The following is a 25,137-nucleotide window of genomic DNA, read 5'->3' as shown; positions in this document are numbered from 1 at the left end:
GTTGATTGTAAAGAAACTCTTTATGCGACTTAATTTCTCATTTGTTCTTTAAGGAAAAATGGCCAAGGTCTATAGTTACAGAGCTAGTTGTACTTTTATTATTTTAATCTCTTATTTTCTCCTCATCAGATTCATATTTGTGGTGATGTGCCCTGCATGGCAAGTGCTGAGAAAACATTTGTACAAAGTCTTGCCAAGGAAGACAGTTGACTCTTTGGAGTATAGTGACTTCACTGTTCAAGATATTCATGTGTTTATTAAAAAGAAAAAAAAAACCCAGATACTAGTTAATTATATTTGTCGCTAAATTACTAGATTTTGTGGTACTTAGTCTATAAGTCTGTTAAATAGTTCAAGTGTATTCAATACAGTATTGCAGCAGTTTTATTGATATACTGGCAAAGAAACAAACATGACCACTCTTTACCATCTGTTTATAATGCTATATAAAGAAGACCATGTTGGTTGCCATGGAAACTACATTTCCAAAAACCACTGAGTGTTTGCTTAAATCCTCCAACCTTTTAAAGTCATCAGCTTTTTTTCCTGAGAAAAAGAATAGAAAAATGCACTTTAAAATTTCCGGTGATTTTCTAAAAGTCACTTCTCTAAAATTCATTTATTATTTCTAGTCTGATATTTTACCTCAGGATTTCACGAATTAAATTGAGGGAATCTTAATTTGAGAATCTTTGGCATTTTCAAAAACTGAAGGGAAAATGTTAATGCTATCCTGTTGAGGGATGCCACCTATCTTTTTATAAGTAAAGGCTTTGCTTCTTCAGAAAAACTTTTTATTAGTGTAACAATAAAAAGGAGTCTGAAGAGGTAACAAATATAATAACAGGGTATCTGGGGAGGAAAGGCAGTTATAATGTAATTACAATGGCTAACCACATTTAGTTATTGCTGTCATATGAGCTAATATGAGGAAAATTACAGCAGGGAAGTGCTTGGCTGTAAACATAATGGTTCTGACTTTAAAAAGTGTGGCTACTAAAAAATACTTTGTTATAACAACTGTAAATAAAATCAGTTGATATTCCTGGGAATCCTGCCTAGGGAAGAAGGAAGTAAAATACATATTTTACTGTTGTTCTTACTGTAAATGAAAATCTAGAACTAATTTTTCCTAATTCTAAATGGTAGTGTATAGCCACTTGTTTTGTTTAGACAAACCTGGTACCTCATAGACACTCAAGAAGCTTTTTGCTATATTCTTCAAAAACAATCTTTCATTGTCTTAAATGTTAATCTAATATTTTTACACTGGGCCAGGTGAAACAGGATTGCATCTGTTCCAGCTTTCGCTGAAGCCAAAATCATTGACTACGGATAACAGTAGTCCTACTGATACTAGTGATAACTAATGCATGTTGAGCACATAGGATGTGCCCGGGAGCATGCTTAGGATTTTGCATGCTGAGTGTTTGTACGATGAGGTAAGTGTTATAAGTACACGGTACATTCTCTCAATTAGGCTTTCTCAACCTTGGCACTACTGACATGTTGGGCTGGAAGTTCTTTGTTGCAGGGGCCTCTCAGGTGCGTTGTAGGATGCTCAGCAGCAACGCTGGTCTCTACTCACGAGATGCCAAGAGTATCGCCCCACGTTGTGACGACCAAAAATATGTCTACACATTGCCAAAGTCGGCTGGGGGACGAAAATCACCCCCAGTTGTGAACCACTGCTCTGGATGAAGCAGCAGTTTTATTTTTTTCTGGTAGAACTATTTTGTAAACCACCTCCTGCTCTTCACATGCTGTCTCCCCCTTTCCACCATCGTTTCTAATACCAGCTGTTCTCCAGTTTTGTCGTTGCTGGTCTGATAACTTAAGCAGAACCCATGTATTATGATAGCCCTCTTTATCCAGGATTTTGAAAACTGTTTTGCGGAATAATGAAACAAATGGGATAATGTAAGTGGCACTAGAATTACATATTCATAAAAGGATTTTTAATAGAATTTTAGAATCTTCTGAGTTTCATATATTAAAAATGGAAGGAAATTCTTATTTTTTTTCAACTATCGTATTCAACTATTTCGTTGGTGCAAAAGTAATTGTGGTTTTTGCCTTTATTTTTAACCTTTTAAACTGCAGTTACTTTTGCACCAACCTAATATAAATGCCAAACTAAGATTCTCTTTATTTTTCCTATTATTGACTTGTATAGGAATATTTATTATAGTTAAGTTTGTGTGAATCTTTTCTGAGATACTGAAAAGTTAGAAGACGGTCAATCGTGGCCCGTTTTTACAAAGATTATAGAATCTTTTAAAGACAAATTCATAATACTAATACTTAATAGTTATGGTTAACTTTCTGATTTTTTTTTTTTAAAAAACCTGACTGTTTTGCTACATTTTCTTAGGAAGATTGGCCTTAATACAAGATACATTTCTTAGCAACCTTTTACAATTGTGATACTGTGAAATGGGACGTAGCAGGCCTCAGAATTGTTAAAGGTAATCAGATTTCTGTGATTCGTGAGTTTCTTTACCAAAAAGTCTTATAGCTTATTAGCCCATTCCTCTCAAATCTCGTAAAAATATAAAAATATTTTTCTAGCATCTGAAAGATTGTTTCAGAAATGTATATCAATACATGGCTCTGTTAATGCTGTTTGATAGGAAATTACTGGATCTCACTATAGTTAGTAAAGAACATTTAGAAGAATGCAGACATAGAGAATAATAGCTTTTTTGGAAAAAATCAGAATACTAGAACGTTTAGATGTAGTTAAATAATTGTACATTTTAACTATAATTTTTAAAATAATTTTTTATGTAGGCATTAGCTTGCTCACTATATCACATTTTCAGATCAGATTGGGGACCAAAGTATACAGTGAGGATTCTCAGTGCTTATATATTATGGAGTACTTTTTAGCTCTTGAATAATACGCTCTTGTGTCCCAATGCCTGGGTTAGAATCATGGCCCTACCACTTACTTATGGCCGTATTTCTTATTACTTCTTTGTGACTCAGTTTCCCTATCTGTAAAATTAGGATTAAAAAATGGTACCTTATACTGGACTTATTGGGGGATTACTTCGTAGATTATATAAAGGCCTAACCGCTGCACTGTCCACCTGAAACTAATATAAAATAATATTGAATGTCAACTATAATTAAATAGATATGTATAGATATATATAGATATACGTATATAGTCATGGGATATAAAGTGCAGCACAGGGCATAGAGCCAATGCAATTGTAACAGCTACATACGATGTCAGGGGGGTAGTAGACTGGAGGGGTTATCTCTTTGTGAGGGGTGTAAATGTCTAATAATGTTGTTTTGTACACCTGAAACTAGCAAAAAAGTAATTTTTAAAAAAGGTAGCTTACAATCTTGTGTTTAAGTGATGTTTAAGTGAGTAAATACAAACAAAGTACTAACAGTAGCGCATGCAGTAGATATTACTTGTCATTTGGGTTTATTACTTTTACTTTTCTAGGATAAAATGGCCACGATTGGGTCTGTAGTGTCTTAATGAGCAGTTTAAAATCTTGGACTATTCTTTATTGTGATAAAGTGACCTTTGTACTGAGGGAAACATTTCAGTTTAGAAATATGAAATAAACATTGTGCTGCAGGTCAGCACATTGAAATATTATAAACGTAGACGTTAATTTTTTTTATTTGAGTAGTTACAGAGTTAAAAAACTACTAACAGTAGCTGTTTTATTTTAGCTTGATTTTCTAGTGATTGTTTAAAGGCTCTTTAGCCTTGTACCAACAAGAAACAAAACCTAGCTTGTTTGTTTTGCTCCTAAATTCCATCTGCCTTTTCACATTGGAGCCTTACCCCTGTCTTAGCATTATTGGTCCCTGGAAACCAAAGAACTTCAATGAAAAAACCTGTAGTTAAGGAAGCAGGTTCGGAGTCAAGCATCCCCAGTTTTGAATTCTGACTTGCCTACTGTGATTCCCCAAAAATAAGACCCTCGCATGATATTTCAGGATGACATCCCCTGAACATAGGCCCTAAATGCGTCCTTTGGAGCAAAAATTAATATAAGACCTGGTCTTATTTTCGAAATAAGAAAACAAGGTACGTACTTTTGACCTTGGACAAGAAACTAAGTTATCTCTAAGCCTCAGCTTTCTCACCTGTGAAACGGATCTAACTGTAGTACCTACTTCATAGAGTTGTTGAGTACATGTAAAATGCATAGCTCACCGTACGTGCTGTAAAAATGGTAGCTTGCTCCCTTCCCTCCCACTCTCATTGACCAGCCCCTTGCCCCAAAAATGTCAGTCAGGATGATAGGCAAATAGATGTCCGTCAATTGCATTGCCTTTTTGGGGGGCAGGGGAGAATCTCTGACTTATTTCATTACTTTCCTTATTTCTAGTGAAATAAAGGCTGTCATTTTCAGGCTGTGCCCCCCAATTTTTCAGGAAGGAAAACGTGTGGGGAGAAATGGCACCCTCAGGAAGCAGAGCCTAGTGGTGACTACAGCATCAACGTCTCCCAGCATTTTAGAGCTGCAGTGCTGTCCTTTACTCTGTTACCTTTAAAAATCAAATAATTTTAGCATGAATTAGAAAGAAAATATAGCTATTAGGATGGGAACAAAAAGTCTCCAACATAAATTTCTTGTCTCATTTTAATGTGTCCCTAGAAATAAAAAGATAGAATGTATATAAATTGTTTCTTTTAACTAAGTGGCCCTTCAATCGACTATGTCTGTGGAGAAATTCACATTCTGCCAAATTTCAAGGAAAGGACCCAAGATTTTCAGTAAAGAAGGATGCAAAATGTATTCTCCTCCTTCCCTAAAAGTTATAATTTTGTGGACTATTTTAGAGGATCCCCTGTCCCAAACCACCGTAAGGGCCTGGGGCCATATGCCACAAGCTGGGCGTGAAGAGCCTCATTTCACTGGAAGACTCCTTGGCTGTCGGGTAGACCCCGGCTATTCCTGCAGCCTGAAGGTTTTTGTTGTCGTTTTTCAGTTGTGGTTTTTAACCTGGACAGGACTTTCACTGCAGCACGAACTTTTCTCAGCCTCTGTGTGAATGGGCTATTCAGGACTTCCCCTGGCACTGTGTTTAATGGACCGAGAATCCTCTGGCTCTGGCTGCCAGGGAGTCTTGTTGAATTTGTGAGTAAGGAAAAGGCTGCACCCAACTGCTTGTCCAGCCCTCAGTGCACCAGAAGTGTCGAGATGCTTAGGAGAAATGAACTTTAAAAATGTTTTCACACCTCCTGCCTGTGAGGTGCTCTGTAAGCCCTAATTCTAAGCCATCATTCTGTTTTCCTCTCTGTGTTTTAATGCTGCTGTGATTGTTATCTCTCTAGGCTAGGTGACTATGGACTGTGGAGGCACACATCTGAGTCGAACCCCGTTTATTGGCTACATACTTTGGGGCAGTTTACCTTATTCATTCGGCAAGTATTTATGGAGTATGTGTGTGTGCTAGGCACTATTCTAAGCCCTGGAGATGCAACTGATGTAAATATGATGTCACATGCTTACATTCTAGTCCAGGAAGACAAATAATACACAAAATAAATGAATGCAAATATGTAGTATGTAAGTGATCATCTTTGATCTGAAGAAAACAAGCTGTCCCTGTGAGTCTCGTCAATAAAATGAGGAAAACCACCACCTCGCAGGATGATGATCAGGTTAGATGAACGGGCACCTGTGAGGCTTGGGGACACACCAGGGTGCATGAGACAGTCTGCCTCCAGGTAGCTTGCTGGCAATTGGTACATGAGGGATTTCTTCCCAGACTCTTTGACCTGCTAGAATAGAGCAAGTATTATTGTTCTCAGAGGATTAAATTGGCTAGAATAACCTGTGTGTGATTTATTCCAAGCGTCTCTCTCTTCATTCAGTTGGTGCCATCCTATTAATACCATGTAAATGAAACTTTAAAAAATCGAATCATGTTTTTCCATTGACACACCATTTGAGAGATGTCACTATCATAGCAATCTTCCCTTTACTACCTCTGTTGGTGGCTATTTTAAATACCTATAAGGTCTTAATGTTATTTGGGTGGCAGTATTTGCGACTGTGAGAGCTAATAGGTTTTAACTTAGGCAGCCAATCATAGGATTTTTCTCTGGTGGAAATTCTTTCTGTGGAAGATGAACACAAGCAGTTGTGTCCTGCCACCTGTTACTTCTAATTCTCCTGTGCTTTGATCTCCTGTACCTTGATTTCATTGTTGATTTCGGAGAAATAAATGAGATTTTCCTTAAAATTTTGCACTTGATTTCTGAACTATCATGTTGTAATAATACACTTTTAGATTTTGGTTGTTTTTCCATTCATTTTTTTTTAGAACTCATTCCTCCTGCTAAAATCCATGATGTATTTCACTTTGCTACTTCTTCACCCCCCCCCCCCAATCTGCCCTTGAGATACTATCTGTTTCTCAATAAAGTGTTTCGTCATTTTTCCCCCCCAACTTGCTTATTTTTACTGGCTTCTCCCATCTGCTATTGTATCTTTTAGATTTGGCTTTAGCCTCTTAATAATATGTTATGTAAAAGTCAATTGAATGGCCTCCTACCGTTTTGTCTTTTCCAATTTGTTCCCATGCAAATACTCTAAATTTGGCACAGTTGAACCACCTTTATTAGCTAGTAGGACTGATATGTAAAGTACTACATAAACTCTTTTTGGTAAGACCATGCTTGTGTACTAGCCCAGTAAGACGATGGAATTATAGGTTAATCTGAGAGCATTTCGCTCACATTTGAGTGGCTGTCTATTGAAATCGGAATCGCGAGTTGGGAAAAGCAGTGAGCATTAAGGGAGCACTCATTCGTATTTGGTTGATTTATTCCTGCACAGACAGACTGTGGTGGTGGGAGGTGTCATCCACGGTGCTGTAGCTCTTAGCCAGTGCCACTGCCTGAGTGGCGGTGTGAGTCTCGTGTGTCTGTGTCATGCAATGATGCCTGTGTTCCAGCACTCCATTTTTCTACCCCTTTGCTTCAACATTAAATGGAGTTTTTTCTTTATGTGAACAAAAGGGGTCTGTGTGTAAAAATTATTCTATGAGATCATTTTAACAGAGTTTTCAGTGTGACCAACATATTTTTAAGTGGTCCTGTTTGACTACATTAGTATTTTAAAATCAATCTTAAGTTACCATTTGAGTGGGGAAATCTTTGTGGTTTTGTTTTTGTTTTTCTGGGTGGTATGTTTAATTCTAAGGTGACCAGCCTACATCTCGCTGCAAACTTGATCAATCATGGCACTGTTTTATGCTTCTTTTTTATTTCAATCATATTTCATTAAACAACTGGTGTTCAGTAACCATTTCTGAAAAGCTCCTGCTTGATTTCCCTGTGCTCAACAACCTGTATGCCCTACCCCCATCCTACTTTCTCTTTCCCTTCCTTCTTCCCAGCGCCTGTCTTCTGCCACATTCTGATCAAATCGAAGTGCAGCTTTGGGAGGGCTTTGGCGAGGCAGTTCCTTGGCCCTGCCGCCGTCCCTCTGGGATTTAATTCGGGTGGATGTGCGTGTGGCCCTTGAGCCATGTCAATAGCTGATACAGCTCCCAGATTCTAACGGCTGGCCACTTCAGGCCCTAAAGTTGTCTCCCGTCTGGGGCAGTTCAGACTCAGGATAGATAGATATGGCAAGAATAATACAATTTGGGTCACTTTGTCAATGGAAATTAACCTCCAGTTTTTCTGCTAATTTTATATAAAAATCTGTGACATGCAGACTATTTTTAGTCTCCCTCAAATGATAGGGCCTTAAAACAATTTCCATGAGTGTTAATTTTTTTTCTTTTACAACTGAGTAGTATCACTGTCATTGAATTGCTAATTATATAGATATATTTAACATCACTTCTTTGATACTATTTAAACTTTGGCTTTTGTCTAAATCTTAGACAATTAAAGGTAAAATATGAGAACCCAAAAGGCACCTGATGTAGTACTCTGGGGTTCACTAAATGTGGGTTAAATTTTTTCTTTAAGTGAGAAACACATCTATAATATAGTAAGTCATCCGCCTTCTTAAAATATTGTTATTTTTTAAAATACAGTATTTTTTCTCCAGACTTACAAAGAGATCTGTGCTCTTACACAGTTTAGAAAATGAATCACCCTTAATCTACAAATCCACTGATTGGCACTTGTTATCATTTGGGAGTATTTTCTTCCTATCTTGTTCCTTTCTTTTCTTTTTTTTTAAAACAAAATATTTTAAACACACAGCAAAATACAAGGACACTTTGTATATTGAATGCCTATATAATGACACCCAGATTTAAAATGTTAATGTTTTGCCATATTTATTTTTAGTTTTTGTCTTTGGTCTTATTTATATGCCTATATATGCATATATTGAAACGCAATTGAGAGGTCATATTATATATACAGTTTTGTATTCTCCCATCTTTCATTTAATATTTTAAGTATTTCCCCATGTCATTAAAAAATTTAATGCTTTGTTGCAACACTAAATTTGTTCTAGTGTATAAACATAGACTTTCTGTTTTGAAATAGTGATAATTCTATTTCTGTATAATTAATTTTACATTATACTTGCAGTTCTTTTGACTCAATTTATCACATACTTAATTTATCACATGATTAAAAACATTTTTCAAAAAACTGCAGGTCATTACTCATTACTGGGTCACAAAATCAATGTAGCATGTTGCAGTCAGCATTAAAAAAAGAAAAGATCAGAATATTCCCGTGATTTGGGGCAAAAACTGTACACATTGTAGTCAAATCTTTTGTTTCAGTTGTCTGTATATAAATTTTTAAAAAATTTAACCAGGGATTACAGTCACAAGCATTATTAGGAATCTTATCAGTCAACCCACCTCATGTATGTTAGATTTATCACCCATCTTTTATGCTTACATTTTCTGGATTGATTTATTGGATACTTAATCATTGGAATCATTGGAATTGGATACTTTAAAAGTGGGATAAAAAACAAAGAAAGAGTAAAACACCATCTGTACCCCCAGAGGTGTTTGCATTGGAGGGAGTTCCTCCCCTCGTGAGCATCTGGGCCGTGCTGATTCTTTTCCATTCAGTTTTACTTGAGGTGCTTTGAGATGACTCAAGAGTGATGGTCTCTTGAAAGCGGTAAATTGTTTCCTTAATATTTGATTATACATTTACCAAAAGATTGTGGTTTGGGTCACTGGCATAAGTTAGAATTCTGAACTCGAGTATAAATCTCAAAAGTCTTCTCTCATGCCCCATTTCTGCCATCCTCCCTCAAATCTTTATCTGGAACTACCCCCACTTTCTGTTCAAAGTGAGGATAGCTTCTGTCCTGGGCACTGATGCAGCAGTGAATGAGTCAGTTCTCCTAAGTGAAGAAACAAAACACACAAATACTCCAATTACTGAGTTTTCTTGATTTAAAACTTAAGGAGTAGCCCCTTTAATCTAGCATAATTCTTATATGCAGTAACTTTTCAATATAGCATTGAAATAAATCTCAGTGTGCTTTTTAGAATGTGTTGGGGATTTTCTCCTGTGTGGCTGTCACTTTTAAAGAATCCACTCTGATTTAGGAAAAAGGACTCAGGACTTCAGAGCTGGATGGTTGAATGTAGCAAATGGGTAACAGGAGAGATGAGGAAAGCTGGGAATAGTGTGTTTGGGTGGGATGCACCAGATAGAGAGTCTGCTGGTCTACGTCTTGAAGCTGTTTGTTTTCTCACCTCTCATTTCTGTCTTTTTGCTTTTGGAGACCTATTCTATGTTAGTTACTGTGCTGGGTGCAGGGCGTCCAAAGATGACTAACCTGAGTGTCCTTATGGTTCTCACAGCCTTGTGAGTCCCTGTGAACAGATCATTAAATAGCAAAGCCAATAACATAGTGAGCCTGCGCTTTGGAGTCCAAATTATGTCTAAATCTCAGCACTTCCATTTACTACTGTGACTAGTAATGATTTAACTTTTCTAAGCCTTCTCACTAATTTTCCTCATCTGTAAAGTGATTTACCAGTTACCTTGCATGGGTTTTGTGAGAATTAGAGCATATGCATGTAAAACAGCACATGCCTGGCATTAGAGTATGTTGTACTTGTCTGTATTGTTGTTGTTTTCATTTTTGTTATCAGCGTTTTCAGTGCCAAACTAGAGGTTTATAATAAGGACCATAAAAGCCCATGGAAGGGGCAGCTACTGACACTGGTTTCTGTACACTGCCCTGTCACAGTTCTCTGCCTCTATTGTGCATGTGTGTTCACTTTTCTTTCTGGGTGTCTGTGGAGACCCCTTTTATTTGCTGTGGACATACTGTGTTCCTTCATATTGGTTATTCATCCTTCTCCTAAGTACAGGAATTCTCCAGGGTTCCTTTCCTCTTCCCTTCCCTTCTTTCCTCTTTTATCTTTCCTCAAAAACTCATCCATCAATTCCTACTGCTTCAGCCATCACCTCTATAAAGATGCTTCCCAAATCTATACCCACAGCATTTCCAGCTGCCTGCTGGGCATCTCCATCTGGAATCCTTCTTGCATTCAGAGTTGACATGTCCAAAACTGAACTCATTAATTCTCCATTCATTTGCCTTCTTCTTTACAATCCCTGCTAATGCTAGCATCATCACCTCCAGGAAACATGTTCGAATCTTAAATTCAGCCCTTTCCTTTGCTTTCTGATCCCTTTCCAGTGTCTCCCTCATGTAGTCAGTTGGCCAGACGATCCTGTTCCCCCTTCATGCTTTTGCCATCGTTCAGCTTTTCTTTTCCATCCCTGCTGCCACTACTCTAATTTAGGCCCTCGTTATCTCCCACCTGGACTATTGAAAGAAGCTACTCCTAACTAGTCTTCCCTCTCCTTCTCACTGCACCCAACATACCACTGTCAGAGTAACAGTATTAAGCTCTGAGTAACTGTTTCAGTCTTTAGCTCTAATCTTTGCTTAGCATCTTTGCTGACAAATCGTCCTTGCCTGCAGATTGCCTGGAGGATAAAGTCTCAACTCCATACTTTTCATTCTTCAGGTTGTCTGTTTTTCTGGGCTTGTTCACCTTCACACATTGCCCAAATGGGTAGCCCCACAGCTCCTGAACCTTCTCCCTGCTCTTCCACTTTCTTATCACTGAACAACTATTTCTTTCTCCAAGATGCTCTTCTTCCCATCCCTCTAAATCCATCTCACTCCCACCCCCATTCTCTGCTCAGGGAAATTTGACCATCTTTTAAAGGTTGGTCTGAAAGCTACCTCTCCTGTGAGGGGCCCCTCTAACAAGAAACAATTTTTTTCTTCCTCTGTGTACTGATAGTGTTTTGTTACTCTATTTCCTCGTATTATTCAACTTAACCATTTTTTAAACCTACTATTATAGCTCTTTTATTACACCTATTTCTTTGTATATCTCTCATGCTTAGTACATATATGTTGAAGAAATAGAATGTGAGCGGATATATGGAAACGTACCATAGTTGTGGTTTGAGGATTTGAAGTACTTCTGGATTGGGTTAAGGAAAATAAATTAGCTAATACTGTGTTTCCCCAAAAATAAGACCTAGCCAGACCATCAGCTCTAATGCGTCTTTTGGAGCAAAATTTAATATAAGACCTGGTCTTATTTTACTATAAGACCTGGTATAATATAATGTAATATTGGGTCTTATATAATATAATATAATATATAATATAATATAATACTAGGTCTTATATTAATTTTTGCTCCAAAAGACATATTAGGGCTGATGGTCCGGCTAGGTCTTTTTTTCTGGGAAACATGGTAGTTGTGGAAGGATATGATGACACAGTGAGGACTACAGTTTGCCATAGAAACCGTAATGTGAGATGGGTATAAAAAACTGGGTTGCACAAAGTTGAGTGTTTACTGTTCATCTATTTTAGATCTAAAGGAGAATTTTGGAGGAGCCAAGTGTTTTCCCCCCAAAATTCAACTTACAGACTTTTCAGGACGATATTATTTAAAACTAGTGATATATCCGTTTTGAGCTAATTTTCCAGGACTACATAGTATCCAGCATCTATTCAAATTGAATTGAAATACCATTTTAGATTTGGTCCATCTCTGCTTTGTCCACCACGCTACCCCATATTTCTCATGGACTCCCGCAAAAGTGTCCTAACTGGTCTCCTCATACCCACTTTGTTTTCCTCCTCCCGCTCCATCCAAGTCGTTTTTCCACTGACAATACAGGATTTTTTGGTTCTTTGGTTTGTTTTTCAAAATATCTGATTATGTCACCAGCTGCTTATTGAAATAGTACAGTGGCTTCACATTGCTCTTTGGATAAAGAGTTAACCTCTTATCAAAGCCTGTTTGACCTCTGTGGTCTGTTCCCTGTCTGCTTCTGGTCTCCTTTCGTACAGGGCTCTTAGCCTTGTATATGCTCGTTCTTACGCTGGGGATACACGCCCCTTACCTGTTCTCTCCCCACATCCCTCTTCTGTATCTGTTCTTCCTTTGCATATCAACTCAGTCATCACTTCCCAAGGAAACCTCTGATTGTGATTCTTTCATTTTTACCAGTCTCTTCCACTTGGTTGTGAACACCTCAAACTCTGTGCCTGGTTTTGCTCACCACTGCATTTGTGCCTAGCACAGTACCTGACGCATGGAAGGTGTTCCGTCTGTATTAGTTGAGTGAATGAATGATGAATTTTTGTTTGTATTCGTTAAAAAAACACTATTCTGTAGAACTTTTGTGATAAAGATGACAAGATACTAAATATTGCTTTTACTCATGACATTTTAATGACAATAAAGGAGCGTTCCAATTTTTATACCTGTTACACACATTGTAGAGTATTAGATAACTACATGTAGTCAAGTGAGTCATAAAGAATCATAGAGTAATAAAAAAATCCCTCAGATGTCAGAGAGTCCAGGCTCCTCTCTAATGCGCTGTCAGAGGCTTGGAAGCTTCTTGAACACCTGTGAACGAGGGACTCAGCATCAACAGAGGCTGCCCTGTTTTTTTCATGTGGCTCCAAAATTGGCCTGCTATGTTTTCTATCCATTAGTGTCTGGCTCTAAAGTAATACTAGGTGTATCAACTTCCATGTGAAACCCTTTCAAATTAATAGACAACCATCATGTACCCTTTAGCTTTAGCTCGCCCAACTCTTCCCTTCACACACTGTGCTCCTGCTGTATTGCTTCTGGAAATAGCTGTGTCCTCCCCTCATTCTTCCAAACCTTCACACATATATTGTTTCTTCTTTAGAACGCTTCCCCGTCCTCTTCCCCTCCCCACTTCAGGTCCCCTGGTTACCTCTTCCTCATCCTTTAGGTCTCAGGGAAGTCTCTTTCACTTCTCCTCACCCCCAGTTATTCTAGTTGCCCCTTCTCTGCGCTCCCACAGCCTTTGTTCATCCCCTAAAGTAGCTCATGCCACAATTTTATTATGGTCGTTAATCCAGGCTGTGTTGTCCTCATAAAGGAGACCCCGCTCACCAGGGCTCACCATCATGCCGTCCTCTGTTGAGCACCCTGCCTGACATGTAGTCAGCATTCACTATTTTTCTGACTGAATAAATGGGAGAACGCTCACTTTACCATTCTCCAAGCTAGCATCCATTGTTTGTTGGTTGGTTCCAGACAAGCACGTGGCAGGATATGATCTCACCATCTCCTGGACATGCTCCAGCTTCTTGATGTCCCTCCATAGAGAGGCACTGCCCTGAGAGTCAGTCAGTGTTCCAGGGGAGTACAGGAAACATTATCGCTGTACATTTAGAACCCTTGGGTTTCTTTTTATGCTCGGGAGCAACATTTATTGTTCTCTCTTGGTTGTGAGCTAATTTTTGAGCCGTGGACATTATCGGTTTATCTAAGTACTATTTTTTAAGGGTGTTAATGAAGTGAATTTAGAGGAGTGGTGTTTTGGAAACAATTATATAATTTACTCAAGCTGTTAATTTATTCGCCATGTTGTTAACTACTGTCTTACATGAAAATTAATGGGTAGAAGGTGTGCTTTTCTGACTGCTCTAGTGATTTCTGTTAACCAGTCCACTACAGTTTCTTTTCCTGATCTTTGCAGTAATGCATTCTGAAAGTGGCAAGCGTTTTAATGATATATGGTGTTTGGAGTCAGGGAGTAGTGCAAAGAATTCCTTAACATTTGTTATTTGGGGAGGTAGAAAAGGAAATGGTTATAGGAGATCATATATGCTGGTACACTGTGGAAGACTGAGAGAAGGGGAAACAGAGTAGATGAAAGGCAAAATAGGAGTTGAGAAAAAATTAGATGGCAAAAAAGTAATAAGGGAAGAGAAGTTAATTATTTTCTGCTCACTTCCACAGTGTTATATACTTCACGCTACCTCTTTCATACAGTGACTATGATAAATAGACATTATTAATCTCATTTTATAGAAAAGGTGACCGTCTGATTCATACAACTAGTGAATGGCAGGATTTTTCAAACCTGGTTCTAAAGCAGCACTGTTCTAGTTTGACTTAGCAAAAGTTTTGTGCATGAGATGAAGCCGATGGAGAGTCACTACAGCATAACAGTTAACAGTGTATGTAGACTCTAGAGTGAGTTGGCCTGGGTTCAAATCCTGGCTCTATCAAGGCTCCAACGCCTACCAGCTCTGGTACCTTGGGCAAGTTGCTTGATCTCTGTGTGCCTCATTCTCTCCCTCTGTAAAATCAGGGTAATTGTGGTACCTCCCTCTTAGAGTTGTTTTGAATTAATTTAGTTAATATATAGTAAAATGCTTAGAACAGTTCCTGGCATATATACAGTACTACATAAGTGTTTGCTGCTGCTGCTGCTGCTGCTGCTCCTGTGGTTGTTAGTTTGTGTGTGTCACCTGTGAGAGGTCTCATATCTGAGAAGTTAGAGGAAGGTGTTGACAGGGCTATTTCAACAGCCTGACTTGGTCAGAACTGCCCAAGGTTAGCCTCTTAGATGTCTTACGGTGTCGTCGTATCCTTCATCCCTATCCAGGCTCACCCCCCAAAACACACACACACACACACACACACACACACACACACACCCCTTCCTCTTTTCCCTTTCTAGAATTAAGAGCCTATTCAGACCTCTTTAATGTTATTATACAAGAATAGAAGAATTAAGATTCACCTTAGGTAATACATAAATAAGGATCTAGTAGCATAAGTTAAAATTTGTAGTTTAAAGCAAAAAACATTAGAAAGAGCTCCCATTTTACATTTTCTTCTTCTAAAATTGGATGCTTCCCAGCCTCCCTGTGGTTCAGGTCTATAGGATTTAAGTAGATTGTTACATGATAATAAAGAACTTTGGACATTTCCGATGATTATTTGTTCCTGCTATGGTATAGCTGAATTATCATAATTTAACTTCCTTTCCCAGGGAATTAGAGCTTCTTTTTAAAACTCATTAAGCCCTCTAACTTGCTGCAGATCACTTACTAGATTGAGATTTAACTTTTACTTTGCGGAGAGCTGAAGATCTCTGCTTTGAAACTAATGAAAGGGTAAGATTTCTGTTTGGAGGCATGAGGAGTAAAGATTTTTCTTAAGAAATGGACCAACTCATTAATTTTGGCGTAATTAACTTAATTAATTTCAACTGATACTTTGTTCAAAATTCACCAAGGAAGACTTATTAATTCAATGAAGTATTGTAATACAAATTTTTAATGTTTTTCACCACATTCAAGAATTATATTTGTATATTATTTATGTATACTATAATACCTATTTGATTAGTGCTTGTGAACAGTGTTCTAAATATTTATTGTAATATATTGTCCGTTGTTTTCTTTCTTTTTTTAAATGATGCCATTTAGTTTTTGTACGACAGACATTTGTAGTACTTAAGGAAAAAAACAAAACACCAGTGTATTCCTGGAAAGTATTCCGGGCCTTAGTTATAGTAGAAATTATAACAGTTCAATCTTTAGTAGCAAAAATAGTGACATTCTAAGTAAAGCCTTATTGTTGTCCAGAATGATAATGCTTTGTGTAAATAATAGGAAATGGCAAGATATTTGCTCATGGCATTCATTTCCATTTTACTTTTCAAATGAATTTTTAAGTCATTTGCGTTAAGTTTAATCCTTTCATTCTCTGAGCTTCTTCTCTACCTGTGAAGACAGAAATCACTTTTTATCACACCCCCTTACCACCATCACCAAATAATACCTCTTCATCCAAGCCATACAGTTTGTATTTCGGTTGCTGTCAATTACCACAGGCAGTTTAAAACTATAGGTTCCTCTTGTTATCCGAGCCAATAGTTAATATTTCGAGGTCAGGAATAGACAGTGGGAAAACCCAGAATGGGGAGGAAGCCAGATCATCAAACCTAACAATTTGAGATTGTCGCTTTTAAAACCAGCCCTGGGTTTCTCTAGTTGTTTGCTGAACTCATTGCTCACTCCTATTACCTCTTTCTTCCCCCAATCCTTTCTTTCTAACAAGTTCCATTGTCTGATTTTGGAAGTATGAGGGTATTTGCAACAATTTGCTAACTTGATCTGACTGATCTTCTGAGGGTATATTGATCTTCTTCTTTCTTGTTGGCAGGGGGCTTGTACAGGACAGCCGGAACAACCTCCAGCTGAGGGGCTTGGTGGTGCTACTTATTTCTAAAGCAGCTGGGCCCAGCAGCGTGAATGCTTCCTGTCAGAACTATGACATGGTCAGCGGGATCTATTCGTGGTAAGAAATTACCCTTTTGACATTGCTCTCTAAATTGTGTTTTCTTTTACTGAACAATGGGAATAGAAATCACTGTTTAGTTCTTCGTCATTTTCTGTTCAAAAGATAGATTAAAATATTTTGTAAGGTTTAAAAATACGGAATTTTATTGTTCTTAACAAATCTGATAGTCTTGGCTGCTCCAGGCATAACTCTGGTAAATTTACCCATGCATTTCTGTCCAGTACTTGCCTTTCTCCCCTGGGCATTTAGGTTTTTCTATTCATCACTACCCTTCCTCCTTCGTCATGGTATCATTGTAGCTCTGTAGAGACCTCTGTGTCACTTAGTCCAGGGTTTTTTATTTTTAAACCTACTCAAAATTATAGCTAGTTGTAAAGTAATGATGCAACTACCATTTTAGCAGAAATAGTCTACTGCAATGCTATATCACATATTTTATTTTGCTTATTTTTATGATGAAGAGGTTTTTACTGAAGTTACTGAAATAAGAAATTTTTACTCCTCACATATTTAGACTAAAAAAATAAATTTACGATTATATGTTAGTCATTTTTGTAGCACATAAAACAAACTTCAAATTTTCATTTTAGTTTTTTTAAAAAAAATCACTGCATATTTTTAGTAACAGTATCAGCAATACCTTAATTTAATCTTAGTAGTGTGCTTGGCACTGTGTTAAAAGCCTCTATGGAAGTAACAGTCTGCAGGTGTTGGGCTGTGAAATTAAAACTACCCTAAAACCATGGGTGACAAGGAAACTTTCCTCACAAGAAGCATTTCTAAAAACTTCGACTTAAGACTAATATATCTTACTGAAATACTTCAAAAATAAATCCACATCTTGGATTTCTTTTTATTTTTAGTGGTCTTATCTATAAATGTTTTTTTCTTCTGTAATATTTAGAGATGGCTGTTGTGTACCAGCTATGAAGTCCAGTGGTCCTCCCTCATTAATAAGCAAGCAAAAGTATTACTGTTGTGGCTACAAGTGACCCCTCCTCCAGCCAGGATAATTTTTGCAGACCTTTTACCATTTATCCACACAAGTATCTTCACTAGAAGAGGTATCTTGGGATCGTTTTCGGTTCCTACTCACTCTGAAATTATTTGTTTAGTGCTTTGTAGGTTACTGATCATTTTTATGCCAGTTATCCCATTTGAGCCTTACAATAATTCTGTAGGTAAGAGTTAAGATATTTATTCTACTCTTGAGAAAACAGAGATTCAAAAATCTTGAGACTTTTTCAAAGTGACCTGACTGGCAATTGAGAAAAATTGAGGCTCTAATTATAGTTCTCTTCCTTCCAAATCTCATGCGTTTTTGTTTTTTTTTCTTGATTCCATTCTGATTTTCTAGTCTGATTCAAAGAATTTATTTCAGTTGTAGATTAGACTAGCCATTAAACTCATATACCAAAAAAAGTTCTTCTTCTTTTAAGTATGTCTTTGCAAAACTTCTGAATTGAAAGCAACTTGGCCAACCTTTAATACATCTTCACCTTTCCCCCAACCTGTTTGAATTAGAGCTCAAAACTTTCCCTCATAAATTTTGTAGAAAGCTCTTGACTGAGTTTAGTTGCAATAATTAGAGAAAACACACAAGGATCCATAATGAATACCAATAGCCTGTTACTCCCTGGAAAGCAAAGAGACCTCACATCACACTGTATCCCATGTATCTCTGTTTCCTGTTAGGAACTCCCTTGGTTTTCAGTCTACTGATTTTGACCCTGTTTTATTGGGTCATCTGCTCTTGCAGTTCAGTAATCATGCACATACATACCTCTAAGGCAGGGTGTCCAAACAAACTGCGACCCGCGGGCCAACTGCAGCCCACAATCCATTGTTAATTGGCCCGCAGCAAATTCCAAAAATATATTTAGTTTACTTAAATAAACCAGGTGAGGCAATACGTACTTCACCTCGAGTGAGTGGCCCGGCTGTTTGTGTATTTTACCGCATATGGCCCTGGGTGAAAAACGTTGAAAAAAGTTTGGACACGCTTGCTCTAACGAATACCAGCTATGTTTTTCATCTCTAATCCTACAATAACCCATGGAAAGTACTATTTGACACATAATAGGTGTTCAGTAAATGTTGCATAAGTGAATCATCCCCATTTTACAGAAAAATAAACTAATACTAAGATTAAGACTTGTCTAAAATCCTCTAGGTAGAAAATGATAGAGTTGGGATTTAAATCCTGGTTTTGCTATAAAGTGTGGACCCTTGCTTCTAAGCAGGGGCTCTTACCTATATGCACGCAGTGCACTGTGGTGTGACCTCGTGTTTCACATTTCTCCTCTAGCCTCTAAGAAACAGCTGCATTGCCTTCATATCCTTCACGAGAACATACTGCATTTGGTAGATGGTTGTTGTAACATGAACAATTGTGTAAGAACTTTGCAAAAGGGTAGGTGGTACATTATGAATATAAAAATTTTCGAAATAGTATAAATAGCCAAGTGTATAAAATCCGTAATTACATTTAGGGACTAATCCTGGTTCCAGGCTATTTTCTGTAATCAAACTTGTCCAGTACGTCACTGGTGATGCTTGGGTGTTTTACACTCTTGTTAATGTGAAAACATAATTTGGCACACTACTATGAGAAACCATTCATTTGTTTCTCTGTCCCTGAAGTCATTTGTTTGGCTCCTGCTTCCTTAATTGTTCAAGTGTAACTTTTGCTGGAGGGTTGTATCTGTAATGCCACAGTGAATTATTTAACATTTGAAGAAAGTACTGACTTGGGAGCTTTTTAAATGCAGCTCCAGACTAGTGGGATTTACATTGTTGGTGTTTTTCTCTCATAAACTTGACTTTGATGTCAGATAATGGGACCTGAGTAAATTACCTAAGGGACCAAAAGTGAGTTATGTGACCTCTTTTGTTTAGCCTAAGGATATAACTGATGGATATAACTGTGGATGTATCTAGTGAACTTATCGTAGGACCAAGAGAGGCAGAATTTAGGCTAAAATGTAATAACTACTTTTTGAAAAACAGGTAAGGGAGCCACATTTATAAAAATGCACTGTAAACATCTACTATGGGATTTAGGATTATTCCACCAATCCTGACTTTAAAAAATTGGTTACAAAGGCAATTGGTCAAAAAAATGTACTACGTTTAACAAAAGTATCCCTAGCCACTCCTGAGAAAATAAGCTTTTAATTGCCTGTTGTATTAATAACAGGATACTTGTATTTTGTGTAACAGATCATTACAATATACAAGTATGTAACAATGTTTCAAAGTATAGTCTTCTTTAATGAATAATGTAACATTCTTAAGTTTAAAGAAATTTAAGTGAATTTTTTGACTAATGACTCATCTTTCTCAGTTGTTTTAGCAAGAGTTGACTCAGTTATTTCTCATCTAACTAGCAGTTACAAACAGATCACATATTTTCATTCTACCTTCATTACCTGAAATGTCCCAACACCTCATGTTAATTCTCTGGTAGAAGAGATTCAAACAAATTTGCCAAACACGTTTTCTCTTCTTCCTGAGCATCCAGCTAGACTACATTTCTCATCTTTATACATCTTTGTATCTCGCCAGTACCTTGGACATAGTATTCATTTAAATCTTTGAATGACTGAATCTTCTGTTAACATAAGTGTTCTAGACCAAAATAAATGTTTGAATCACAAATTTTACAGTATGAATCTTTTAGAGTAGTTTAACAGGGACTATGTCTTACACTGACTAACTGTACTTTTTATGTCTTTTGCAACCTCTAATTCAAGATGTGAGCTGTAATCAGACTCTAAAGCACTCTTCATAGAACAGTCTTAATTTTTTAACTTAGTATGTAAAGTGTACTGAGTAATGTGACATTTAAAGAAGGAAAAGAAGAGTACTAGTGGAATATCACAAAACAAAACAAAAATATTGCAGAATATAGTAAATTGTTTTAAATCCCAAATTTCTTTTTTTTGTTCATATTTTGACCTATTCCTTCTTTTACTACATTTTATTTACTTACCTCTATTATCTGCAGCTTCCATTCTGGTATTTATATGGCTTGAAATTTTACCGATAGGTTTTAGACTCTTCTGAGTTTGTGTTGCCCTTGACTCCATTTTCAGAGGGAGGAGAATGAGCTGCTGCTGGGGGACCAGTGCAGGGACAGTGGCTGGCAGGTGAGCTGATGAATAAGAATAAAACTATGGACTGATCATTTTTCACATTTATTTGTAATGCTGATAAGAGAAGACAGTGTACTCTACGTGCTATTAAACATAGTTCAGATGATCTGTTTTCTCAGTATTACCCCACATTGAGCATGTTCCTAGCACATAGATGGCAGCCAGTGGCTACTTAATCATGGCTAAATTATTATTATTATTATCATTATTTAATCTTGAAGCAAGAAAGACCTTCCTAAAAGCTTCCAAAACACTGAACCTATAAACAAAATGATTAACGCATTTGACTGCATAAAAAGATAGTTCTTCAATGGAATAAAATTTCCATAAAGTCAAAAGATAATTGCCAGAATTACAAAAATATTTGCAACATACATGACAAAGGGCCAAGTTTCAATAAACAAATCAGTTGAGGATCTTATAAATCAAGAAGAAGATAATACAACACAAACACAGACTAAAGATATGAACAAGCTGTTGAGTGAAGAAGAACCATAGATGGTTAGTAAGCAAAAGGGAAAAAAGGCTGGACTGCATCATAAGGGGCAAATTAAAATCAAATCAGTTTTCCCCATTAAATTGGCAAAGATGAAAAAGTTTGATTCTCAGTGTTTGTGAGTGTGAGGAAGTAGACATTTGAGTTCTTTGCTAGTAGGGACGTTAATTGATACAGTTGCTTAAGAGCAATTTGGTAATAGCTATAAGTTTTATTTTACTCCAGCTACCTTTCGACTTAGCAAAGTTGCATGCTGATATATTAACATAAGTGCTAAAAGATGTGTGTATAAGAATGCTCTTTGTAGCATAGTTTGCAAGAACAACAACAATCAATAAAAAAGGAAATAACCAAAGTGTCCACCAATCAGGCACATGTTATTGATGCAAGGAAATATCAAATGTTTGTTTAAAAGAATTAAGGAGATCTGTATATGCTGATCTGGAAAGATCTCAAAGAATCATGTGAAAAAAAGCAAGTATACAAAAACATTATAGTTTGCGCTCATAGGGCTTAAGTGAGTGGGCAGTAGATTTTTATATGCATGAAAATGCTTCAAAAGAGATACCAAGAGCTGTTTATAGTGGTCACCTCTCGTAGGGGAAATGGGACAAGAGACTTTAACTGTTCATTTTATGTCCTCTTCAATGGTCTGAATTATTTTTAACTGTATACATGTTTTACTAATTTACATTTCTTAAAAACTGGTAAAAGCTTGCTGAATGGAGGGAGTTAGTCCTGTTATTGGAATGAGGGCTTTAGAATCCCGAGGTGACCTGAACTTTTATCTTTTGCCCTCTATGAAAAAATCAAATATTCTACAAATATGCGTAAATTATAGGTGTTTTCTTTTGAAATAAAGAAAGCAAGAGTGAATCAAAATGATAGCTTTAGATTAGCTTTCTTAGGTTTACAATTCATGTTAAAATGGATACAATTTCTTGGTAACTGCTAATTCTTTTTCAACTCAGGTTATTCAACTGGTTAAGGTTAAATTAGTGACGTACATGTTAAGGTAATTGTTGGGCTTCAAGAACTATCATAAAAAAGCATTATAAACATAATTATAAGTTAAATCTAGAAAACATCTTAATAAAATTAATGATCTTGGCATTACTTTCTCCTCTAAGTAAAAATTGGTTAGGCTTGGTGTGCTGTCATAGAAAAATGGTGGTAGAATATTTGGAGGCCTATATGAAATCGTAATTTAAGAAGAGAAGTAGAGAATATAAAAAGCTGTGAAAGAAGCAAGTTTGGGTGTTTTTTTTTTTAAATAAATCTTTAGGGAATTGGTCTTGTTTTCAGCTACAGATATTGTAGTTCATAATTTACCATTTTAATGTACTAATTAGCTTCTGATGATTTCTCATTATAGTAACAATAGACTGCGACTATCGATCCTCAACTTCACACCACACATTGGAATTTGTCTAGCACTTAAAAATGCCAAGCAAAATTTAAAAACTGCATATCCCTTGGGGAATCACCAACTCAAGAAATGAGTCTTAAATAGGAACATGTTGATCATATTATTTACTTAGGCCTCAATTATATTTACGTGAAATAATTAATATTGAAATACATAGCATTAGAGGCAGCCGGTTAGCTCAGTTGGTTAGAGCGCAGTGCTCATAACACCAAGGTTGCCGGTTCAATCCCTGCATGGGCCACTGTGAGCTGTGCCCTCCACAATTAGAGTGAAACAGCTACTTCACTTGGAGCTGATGGGTCCTGGAAAAACTTAAAAAAAAAAAAAGAAAGAAATATATAGCATTAAAAGAAACTTATTTTTTTATGATGATATATGTAAATTAATTAGAAAAGAGTAGAAGAAACCTCACCTACCTGATAATAGCAGTGGTTAGAAGAAGTGGGGAAGGGAGAAGGTTTGGGAACAGGTATAGGGCAATTGTCAAAAGGGACTTTATTTGTAACATTTCAATTTTTTAATAAAGAGAATCTATTCATTTTGTTTTGTATAATTAAAATTAACTTGAAAATTAAAAGACAGTTATAGTGTATACTTACAAAGCAATGAAAACTTATTTAAGAAATGTATCTTTTTGTACAAGAACCTGCAAAATGAGGAGTACGTATTGACGGTAATTTAAAATGATTATGCTGAATAGTTGAATTTAGAGTAGGCTTTTGAAGATGAGATATCTCTGAAAAGGACCTGAGATATCTTTAAGATATGACAGCATGTGCAGTTTGATTATGTATTCCCATTGATTGTATTCCACTAACAACAATAAAAATAAACTCCAGATACAAATCTAACAATATTACTAATTCATTACAACCAGTACTTATTTCTTCATTAACTTTTTATTGTTACTTTCAACTTACACAGCATGCACAAATGCAGCAATTATATGTTGAACAAGAAAGGGAAAGACTCTTTATATTCAATGTACTGTACATCAGAAGTCATTACTTCATCGGAGCTGTTGGAAAAACACAAGATAAGAACAGCCTCTTATAAAGCAAGTATAATTAACCACAAAAAGTAGGTGGGCGTGGCTACTCATCTACTCAGCTGAGACTTAGTTAATCGTATATAAATATCGTGCCATGGATTAGCCTGCCTGACTACATCATAGCAAAAAACGAGCTGTATAAATTGTTTTGTTAATGGCGAAGAAGTTTAAATCTTTTCCTTTAAGAAGGGCTGCATGTGGACTAGCAAGGAGCCACCATTAAAGGCAATGTCCAGTGTCTAATTCTGCATTTTACACAGTAGTTCACTCTTGACGTTCATCATAGTAAAATGTTAATTCTATGCAGTAGAAGACTTCCAGTCACTTAAGATGCTTAATGGCAAAGCTTGCTTAATAGCTTCATGATGATCCTTTGATAATCCTTTGCACCCCAATTCAAGGCACCCCAATGATAAACAAGTGGTATAATAGAGACAGAGGTTAAGGGCCAGAGGTCTGGGTTCTTGTGTCCGATTTGTAACTGACTCGTTAGTTGACCTTGAGCAAGCTGCTTAATCACTCTGTGTGAATACTCATCTATAAGATGGGGATAATAATGGGTGTCGAGTCAGGGAACCTAAGTAAGAGGGCACATATCCTGCTAGGTTTGAGTAGCATATGGTCCAATGTAGCACACCCTAACCACCTCCTCTCTGCAGGGCATAAGGGCTAAGAACTGAGGGAAATGCAAATATTAATAAGAAATAGTCTTCGACCCCAAGTGACAAAGTGAGGAAACGATGTATGCATCTAGTAGCCTTCTGACACGATTGATGCAATTCCAATTCTAGAATTCTGTTTTTGGAACTTCTAGAACTATAACCATATTCACCACTGGGTCAATAATCCACCCATGTCCACAGGCAGCCCTTTGTATAACTAGAGACAAATAGTCCTAATACCCCTCATACAGATGCTAGGAGACAATTGGCGTCAATAGGTGGCTTAGTGCCAGAGGAACTCCTTCCTCACGAGGCTCTGGGACTTTGCTTCTGACTCTTGGACCAGGCAGCTGGGTGGTGGTGGTAACAGAGGCAAAGAGAGCAGATTCTCAGGTGAGTTATTTCTAACCCTGGCATCCAGCCTCTGTTATCACTGGCATCTTGAGTCACTGCTTTCTATTAAGATTCTCACATTCCCTCTTCTGCTCAAATTTTAAAGTTTTTGAATGGAGTAAAATATCCTTAATTCTTGGGTGGTGTTCCATTCCCTGTAGGATTAAATACAAATTCCTTAGCACAGCAACAGGCACTTCCTGGCAGCTCTAGAGTAAGAAGTGAAGAAAGTAAAAGCATGATCATGGTTTTTCTTTGCTCACCAAGAAAAGGAATAGTTGCCCTAATGAAATTGTTTAGGCTCGATCAGGCAGGAAGTGAGG

General features: G+C 37.0%; 1 protein-coding gene across 4 annotated transcripts in view; it reads left to right on the top strand.

The window, feature by feature from the left end:
- Window positions 1-25,137, top strand: part of PDSS2 (decaprenyl diphosphate synthase subunit 2) — a 207,568-nt gene that overhangs the window by 62,638 nt on the left and 119,793 nt on the right. For all 4 annotated transcript variants that reach the window (XM_033103100.1, XM_033103099.1, XM_033103098.1 and 1 more), the window contains exon 2: window positions 16,489-16,623. In XM_033103100.1, the coding sequence (XP_032958991.1) occupies window positions 16,489-16,623 (135 nt within the window). The remainder of the gene's footprint in view (window positions 1-16,488; window positions 16,624-25,137) is intronic.

This window comes from Rhinolophus ferrumequinum, chromosome 3 (assembly GCF_004115265.2).
Source record: "Rhinolophus ferrumequinum isolate MPI-CBG mRhiFer1 chromosome 3, mRhiFer1_v1.p, whole genome shotgun sequence".
Lineage (NCBI taxonomy): Eukaryota > Metazoa > Chordata > Mammalia > Chiroptera > Rhinolophidae > Rhinolophus > Rhinolophus ferrumequinum.
The sequence above is the reverse complement of the archived record's forward strand: the minus strand, read 5'-3'. Positions and strand labels throughout refer to the sequence as shown.